General features: G+C 29.5%; 1 protein-coding gene across 1 annotated transcript; it reads right to left on the bottom strand.

The window, feature by feature from the left end:
• Positions 1-3,790: 3,790 nt before the first annotated feature.
• Positions 3,791-8,525, bottom strand: LOC100794676 (BTB/POZ domain-containing protein At1g30440). Its single transcript, XM_003546515.5, has 4 exons — positions 7,555-8,525; positions 6,565-6,634; positions 4,854-6,077; positions 3,791-4,591 (listed from the first exon to the last, which is right to left on the bottom strand). Exons 1-4 carry the CDS (start codon positions 7,611-7,613, stop codon positions 4,013-4,015), a joined length of 1,932 nt encoding a protein of 643 aa, XP_003546563.1. The 5' UTR covers positions 7,614-8,525; the 3' UTR covers positions 3,791-4,012.
• Positions 8,526-9,540: the final 1,015 nt, after the last annotated feature.

Below are 9,540 nucleotides of genomic sequence, written 5' to 3'. Positions count from 1 at the left end.
TTTATAAAAAATATAAATTATTATTATTATTATTATTGCTACTACAGTTTGCTCTTTAATTTTAATTTTATAACTTGTTAGTTTTAAATCATTTATCTATAAAAATTATTATATATTTTAAAATTTATATCATTTAATTTAATTATCATCAAGAATATTATTTATTTATATAAGAAATATTATTTATATGTGGTCCTATTTTTTTAATATTATTATATTTTAATTTTTATATGTTACTATTATTTTTTCATTTTTAATAAATTCAGAAAGACAATGTTATAATAATAATAATAATAATAATAATAATAATAATAATAATAATAATAATAATAATAATAATAATAATTCTTATTATTATTATTATTCTTCATACTGATGAATTTTAAGACATTATGATTTTTTTATTGTTTTAAATTTAGACATAGCTTAGAGAATAATAAGTTTTTATTATGTATGTTAAATAATAATAATAATAATAATAATAATCTTATTTCTATATTAAATTCAATTAGTATTGTGAATTATGTGCTATTTAACAAACTTTTTCTATAAAAATACGTGTGAGGCTTTTTCATAAATCTTATTGCCATTTTTTAAGTGTCGTATATACGGAGAAAATAATTATAAAACACACTTAAGTGAACTTATTACTATTGTACTATTACTTTAAATATCATCTATAATATTATTATAAATTGAAAATATAAAGTAAAAGTCAAATTAATTATTAATTTTTTGTTCTTGAAAATGAAAAAGGATAAAAATATATACATTATTTATTTATAATATAACAGGAAAAAAAAAATATATATATATATATAATAGTTATACAGTAATAATAAAAAACATTAAATAACATGATTATAAAATGAGAAACGATAAGAAAAAAATACATACAATTACATATGTGAAGAGAGTAAAGAAATAACAGTAATAATAAAATATATAGATTAATTGATAATTATGTAATGTTTGGTTGTCAATCCTCCCTTCTCATGCTCCATCAAATTCATTGGATGATGATTTTTCATCTCTGATGTGTATAAAAGTTTTACCATTGAAAACTAATTAAGTATGATATATTGAGCGAGACTCTCATTTTCTCAAACTATAATAATAAAATGAGATAAAAAAATATTGAGCCCAAAAAAGAAGCAATGAGCAAATAAAAAGATAAAGAATGAAAGAATACACTTACTAAAATTGATCCCTAGAAAGAGAAAGAGAATATTGATTAAAACTTTCAACTCCCTGCATGTAATGGCAAGGAAGCATGAAAAAACAAAGTATATGATTTTTATCAAATGGAAGTCAATAGTAAAATAAAGTAAATTTTATGTGAGAAACAACATGATAATTAATAAAAAAAATGTAAGACTAATTCTTACTTCTTCATAATATTGTTGTAATTAGTCTTTACTTATATGATTATTCATAATATTATTATAATTAATCTTTTGTTTCTTGGTGATTGATTCGAGTATCCTTTATATTTATTATGATTAAAAATAGACACTTTTTATTATCATGGGATGGGATTAAGAAGTAGGAGGAATAGTAGGAAAAAGATGCAAGGAGCTAAATTTTATCAACATGCCTATTTATAAAGTTCATATAATGAAAAGTAATTATATCATTAATTTATTATTTGACTGTTATGAAGATAAAAAAAAATGTGATTGAAGGAGACATTCAGGCTGATACGTTTGTGCTCTATTTGTTGTATGGTCCAGTGACTTATTTTGGCAATTCATTTTTAATAAATTTTGCAATTTCAAAACAAAAAGAAAACTGATATGTAATTGATTTAAATTAAATTTGGTAGTTTCAAATTATGAAATGAAGTTATTATACATCTTTGTAAAATATAGAAGAAGGATTGAATTTGGTTTTTATCAGCACGCTTTCCTTGGTAAGTGCTAACGGGCTAAGAAAGTAGAAACCCATATATAATTACATCTTTGTAAAAGATAGCAGAATATTTATTTAACTTTTTTTAAAAAGAAAAGTAATGGTCTCCTTTAATTTCTTGAGGCAAAATTTATATAGATATAATACTTAAATAATTTTTTTTTCAAAGTAATGACACAGGTGATAGTATAATATAATTATCAAGTAGTCTAAACAATACATCTTTTTCATAGTAAATATTCTAAAGGTAAATAATTATTTTTAAAAAAATTAATTTAAAAATAATATTAATTTTCCCTAGATTTTAGAATAATATTAATTTAAATATGATCAACAATTCAAAATGTTGAAGTGAAAGCAAAATCAGATCAACAACAATTATACAATTCAAGTATTAAACTTTTATCTGATGGCTCAAAATGTTGGAACGGTAGAAAAATAAATTAAATCAATAGTTGTTATACATTTCAAGTTTTAAGTTTCTATTTAACGACATAAAATGGTGAAGTGAGGGCAAAATCAAATCAACAATTGTTCTACATTGAAGTTAAGGTTTCCATGCAAAAGTTCTAAAAATTTCAAAAGGAAAGTTTATTATATAATATATAAATAGATGATATCATTAATCATTCAAAAATATATTTTTTAATCAAATTTAATTAATGATTAGATATAATGATATTATTAATAGCTCATTAAATACATTATTTCCACTTTTTGCCCTTTTGCTTCTCGTTTCTTGCTTTGAAGTTAGATGCTCTTCATATTTAAGAAACATTCACCATAGGCACCTTTCTTGACCAAGTCTTGTTTCTTTGAAAATACTTTTAAACAAATCATTAGTAACACACGTCTAATGAACTTAAAATTTAAGTCTTCAAAATTTGTTGTAATTAAAATATTTAATTCAAAAAGAGTTATACTTCAACATATAATTCAAGCTCTATTAATTTCAAATATTCTATTTTTTAAATTTTTATTTAATAAAATAAAATCCTTATAATAATGAAGACATTATTATTATTATTATCATTAAAATATTTAAATTACCAGTGTTTAATAATGTCGATATATTTTTATCTCATTTTATAAATGAAAAAGTTTATTAGTGTAGACAAAAAGGACAATCCTCAAATCAACAAATACATCACTAACATGGTCTTACATAGCATTTAAGCTATCATATATTCACAACAAATGAACTCTATCTTTATGTCCATGGGATAAGTTCACAAAAAATAATATTCGAGGAAGTTGAGTTCTCTTTTGAGTAAGATCAAGCTATAATTAAGAGTCAAACTAATTTTTTGAAGTACTCAAATTTTATTTAAAAGACTAATATATCCTAGGCTTAATTGCATTTTTTAAACAACTTTTTAATTTTTGACAAATTTTAACTCCCCAACAATTAATTATTGCATCTTCCCTCCAATTTTAACATAATTACACTTTTAACTCTCAACTTTTTATTTTTTTGGCAAATTTTGCACCCAATTTTTTAATTTTTGACAAAGTTTATCCCTAACTTAATATTTTTTGACAAATTTTACCTCCAACTCATGTGTTTATTAATAAATAAATGCAGAAGATAAAATTCACAAGTTTCTTAACAGTTGGAAATGGAAATAAAATGCGCCAAATTAACTTGTGATAAAATGTCAAAAATTGAGAATAAAAAATAAAATTAAGCCTATATCCTATATTTTTTTTTTCATATACCTAAACTTGAAAATCAAATCTCTAATCATATACTCAAGAAACATGATTATCTACCATTCAAACCACACACTACACTACCGAGACTTTTCATAATTTTAAGGAATAAATCCTTAGACATACCTCTATTAAAATTCAAACAAATGAATATTTTGGACAAGTAGGAGACAATGTGCATGGAATTTTTTTATATGCAGATGTAGTGGGACAAAGGAATAGAAGGGGGTGGGGGAACGAAGCTAAAACTACGGTTTTACACAATACAGAGACTTTTGTTTCCATCAGTTACACTTGCTTAAGAAGCAAGGGCAAAGAAAATTGATTAGTCAATATGACACAGTATCATGAGAGCAAAGTACCTTGTGAGTAAATTAACATGTGGACACTACGAATGAACAATTGAAGAGACTGATGCTTTGTCACTAATAGAAGAACTTCTCTTGTGCTTTACATGTCTTTCCTTCAACTTCTCAACCGTATTATTTGCATTGTTCTGGTTGCTAACAGACCCTTCTTGAGCACTACACATCTGAGACTTTAACTTAAACCCAAGTTTCTTAGACACAGTTCCCCAAGCGCTCGATCCCTTCACCCGACCCAATTTCTCAATCTCCTGCCTCATGTTTGAGCACTCCTTCTCAAGCTCAGACACCCTCATCCTCATGTTATCCATTCCCACTTTCAAAACCTGGTTTTCCTTCACGGCTGACGCCCAGCCACCCTCCGTAGATCCGACAAAACCACTTCTCAACTGCCTCGATCCATCGAGGTTATCTGAAACTAGAAAGCAACCGGCAATAGAAGTGCGAAGCTGGAGCTGCTCAAAAAATAGAACTTGAACTATTATTCTGATGGGTAGCCTCTCATTCTGTGCAGCGTGAGTGCATGCTTCTAATGAGAGCTTCTGACAATCCATCAGCCTACATAGTTGCTCTCTCTCTGACTCCACCAACCATGGGTGAGACTGTAGTTTTGTGAAAGCAAAAGTGAATCAGTCCAAACTAGTTAGAAGAGTGACAAGCCATGCTAACTTGTGCTATATGACGTGTATAGAAGAAAACAGACTTTGAAAACTGTCTAGAAATGTGACACAGATATCTGGCTTATAGTCAAATATCCTTTGGGTAAAGTATGCCTATTCAAATCAAGGATGGGAATTATAGCACGATAATGCATATTAGCACTAATTATAGAATGACATAAACCAATTTGTTCAAGATTCATACCTTAAAATAAATATCTATGGCACGATATAAACCATCATCCAAAGGCCTGGCATACTCTGGAACAGCAGCGGCAAGGGTTTGAAACTTGGGAAGTTTTAAATTAATATCAGGTGCAACCTCTGCAAGGTAACCATCAATCAGCTTTGCTACCGTGGTGATTGGAGTCAGTGAAGGCGATCCAATCAATTGACCATCATCAATTGAGCATGGAGAGGCACCTCCAGTAACCTGATCCATGGCAAGGAAATGATCAAGAATTCTTTGCACACAGTCAACATTGTAAAGTGTCTCCATTGAATATGAGAAATTTGGCATCAAGAGATCTTCCAGAGTAGCTTGATCAAGCTGCAAGCCAATCCGTTTCTCCAAGTTTGATATGCAAGAGGGGCTCACTCGTAGAATCATGGCTGTTCGTAGTAGACCAAACAAGAGCTTTGTTTGAACCAGGCCCTTCTGCATTGGGAGCAATCCATCAATCTCTTCCAGTAGAATCTTCTGGTTGTCTTCTGATAGTGGAGACCCCATGGCTACCTGTGACAGACGGGTACTGGACTCGCCAGAAACCTGACGTCGATTTAACCCAGGCAGATATGTTTTAGCATAGAAAGCAAGAGAACCGGCAATAATTTCCTGCCTAATGCCTCGAGATTCCATGACAGCTATCAATGTCTTAAAAAGAGGTAAACTCAAATTTGTTACATCCTCGTACCACCAATCTGAACTCGAATTTTTTGGTCTTGCCCCAGTACTTATTCCATTCCACAAAACACTTCCACCAGGGCTCTGCAAGGGACCACCACGCTCCAGCACTGGCCACCCAAATAAATTTGGGTCAGTAGATGCCTTTGCTGCCAGTGATTCAATGCATCTTTTCACAATGTGGAGCTCTTCAGCATGGGCCGAAACATCATCACAGGTTTGAAGTGCTCTCAGAGAGTCTTTCCAACTACGGAGGACCACTTGATTGAAAAAGGCTTCAGCCTGTGAAATAAGATTACCTTCACCATATTCCTCAGTCATTTCAAGACTCTCCGCAGCACACCAGAGGTACACAACATTTGATGCTGTAAGTTCAAGTTTCACACCATAACAAAATTTTGCCACGAGTTCAAATGTTTTGGCCCCACCAGGAATGTCACCGAGGGATATGACACATTCTTCCTCTGACTCAGAAGCCTTGGCAATCATTTTTTCCAGAACCCCACTTCTAGAGAGCAAGGGGAACTGCATTAAGCATAAATATGAATTAGCTAATCTAATATTCACAAAATCTTATCTTCAAAATAGTGAGAGCAAGCTTTTTTAGATGGAAAGTTATTGTGTAAAAATGTAAAATCAAACATGCGCTAAATGATATATGCAGGGAAATAGAATTGTAACTTGGCATTGCATTCCAAAAACAGAACAAAATAATGCCCTTCACCATATTGCATTTACATAATGCCCAAAGACAATAACAGAAATTGTCAAGTTTTTATCAACACAGAAACATGCCCAATATCAATTATTTTCAATGACCAGTAAATTGGCAAAATACTTCTTAGCATGATATTGCTAATGTACTAGTGTAAATTCTGCTATGTCTATCTTCATGTATACTTTGGAAAGTTTTTAGCTAGAAATTTAAGCAAACTAATGTTTGAATAGTGCATCAACTAGATGTGATGGAAAAAACTAAAAGAATAGATATAGATATATAGATATTTTATACCTTGTGAAGATGAAATGACATCTCTCCAACTTCAACAACTATATCACTAGGAAGCCCAGTCGTGCAGAACCTATAGTTATAACAGCAATGTAAAGGTTACAAGATTATACAAACGTGACAAAATTACAAAAAAGTTCCATCAAACACAGAGCATTTAGATCAGTTTGTACTCAGAACAGTCTCATTTAAAAATGGCTTACTTTTAAAAAGGCAAGACAGTAAAGAAATATGTTAAGCCTTCACTGTCTTGTAAAATCATATATTCAACGAATGCCAATTTCACTTCCGAATAGTAATAAAAGAAACATATATGACAACTAAAAATCTAGTAAGAAAAAGTGCATTGCAAGGTCCATTACTGAGGCATATTCATGCAAGAAGCATAATCAAATGACAAATGGGGAAAAAATGAAGAAAAATCTTAGATCAGTTCTTCAAGGACCATGAACAAAATAAATCAAATTAAACACTCATAAAAGAAGAATAAAAATCTTCATTACATGTCTATTTCTATCATTATGGCACCAAATGAGTACAATCCTCGCACACAGGAAAAATAAATTACATACTTTTGCCATGCATGTACGTTTGACAAACTATATCAAATTACTAATAAAAAGGTAGGAACTCTTGAAGTACTTTTCATTGCCACTTTACATGTAAGTCTCAAGTACCACCAAGAATGAAATTGACATAGAAAGATCTAACAAGCAAGACTAATAAGACCTCACAAAAAGAAATATTCTCCTTATATCCAATATTAAGTAACACACACTTTAACAAGAGTTCAATATTCCGAACCATCATAAACACTCAAAGAAACAAGCAAGCATGCAGTAAACGTACAGCTTAAAAGTAGATAGCATGTTCTTCCTAATCCTAGACTTCACAACACACAGAAAGAACATCACATTTGAGGAGAGAAGAAAGAGAAAATAAAAACAGCAAAACTGCAATTTACAAAGCAAACAAAAGCATAAAGCTAGATACCAGGCCTGCCCTTGCCGCTGGAAAGCATCAGCTTTGGAACCCAATTTCACACAAGCCATTTCCTTAAATCCCAAAAGAGAACACCAATTACTTCACAAAACCGAGTCAAGAACAGATCTAAGTTCAATTGACTAATCAAACCCACTTGGCCTCAAATTCACCCTCCTCAAAATTGATTCACAATGCAGCTTCTTTCTATCCCCTTCCTCCAAAGACGCAACCTTTATCAAAAATTCCAGCAGCCCAACAAACCAAAAGAGCCGAATCCACCACCAATAGATTCAATCAACAACAACACCACCTCAAAAAACCCTAGAACCACTCCACTACGGTTACACCCACTTCCCAAAAAATAAAAATTGGAACCCTAAAAACCCAAATTCCTAATCACCACTGCGTTTTGGTCAACCACCAAGTTCTGTCTACCCCTAACAAACAAACAAAAGGAAAAAACCTAAACCAAAGGGGCAAAACAAAAAACCACTCATACCCATCAAAGAAAAAGTACACAAAGGAGTAACAATATGGTTAAATAGACGACATTGACTACTACTACTCCCTCATGTGTGTGGAAAGTTATGGTTTTGGGACATGGGGCAATGTGTAAAACATTAATGGCATTGGCATCTCATAGGACCAACCCCAGCACCCATGTGGGGTCCGTGCCTTCAAATACACTCATTGCTCTTTTCTCGAGCATGGAATCTCCAATAATAATAGTCAATAATAATTTCGACCACTAAAGTAAACTCGATTTGACTTGGGAGAACAAGAACAAGAACAGTTGAAGAAGGTGCAAGTAAAATCGGTTTGGTAATTTGTATTTATTAGGGGAATTCGTTTGTTTATTGCAAGAGTAGGTTTCTTAGGAGCGGAAGGAGCTAGGCCATGTGCGTTCCCAGCGCAGCTGCTGTTGAACTTCAAAAATCATAAACCTCTTTTTCTAAAAAAATTTGGGTCGAATCAAAAATTGGTTACAGTGTTTTGCTAAAGTGAACTATCATGTAAATAAAGCTTCTAAAAATAAATTAATATAATTAAATAAAATAACATAGGAAAGCAATTGCCTTATCGTGTAATAAAATATGTACTCATGTTAAAAATAGGTTCATCATCATTATTTAAGTCTATTTTATTTTTTAAAATAACTATAAATTATCAAAAATTGTTTAATTATTCGTCACTTGTCCAAAATATTTTATCAAGGAAAATAAAAATAAAATTAATTTAATATAATAAAGTTGATAATAAATTATTGATAAATTAAGTTAAATGAATTTAATTTTTATAGCAATTTTACATTATTAATATTCATAATATAACATAATGTATAGTTAATAGAGGATAATATATATATATATATATATATATATATATATATATATATATATATATATATATTATGATCAATTATATTTTGAAGTTTAATAAAATGAAAACATTTATTGTAGTATATTTTTTTATATGAAATATGTCAAAGTTTGAATCTTATTTTGTATTTTCATGTTAATTTAAAATAACAAAACAATATTCAAGAGTATACAAATAAAGAAATGATATTTTAATAAATATTAAAAAAAGTAAATAAGAATTACATGATAGAAAATAATAAATACAGATAATACTTGGTTTAAATTTAAAAGACTTCTCCATAAATAATATTTGAAGTCATATTTGAATTATCTCATTTGTTAAAGAAAAACATTAATAGGTTTCCATTAAAAAAGATATGAAGTATTTTATTATTAACAAAAATTCATTTAAATTTCATTGATATATCTTTATTATTAAAATAAAAAAAAATGTTACTCATATGTTTTATTAATATAATAATTATATTTTATCATTATACTCGGTGACAGATGCGGAAATTTTTATCATTGGGGGTGAGAAATAGCTTTATTTGGTTAAAAAAAGCTTAAATATTATGTTTTTAGTGCCTAATAAATTAACCAATCTTGTTTAGAGTCTCTAATAATTTTTTGT

Source organism: Glycine max, chromosome 15 (genome assembly GCF_000004515.6).
Source record: "Glycine max cultivar Williams 82 chromosome 15, Glycine_max_v4.0, whole genome shotgun sequence".
Taxonomy (NCBI): domain Eukaryota; kingdom Viridiplantae; phylum Streptophyta; class Magnoliopsida; order Fabales; family Fabaceae; genus Glycine; species Glycine max.
Note: the sequence above shows the minus strand (reverse complement) of the source record. Positions and strands in the feature narration are given on the sequence as shown.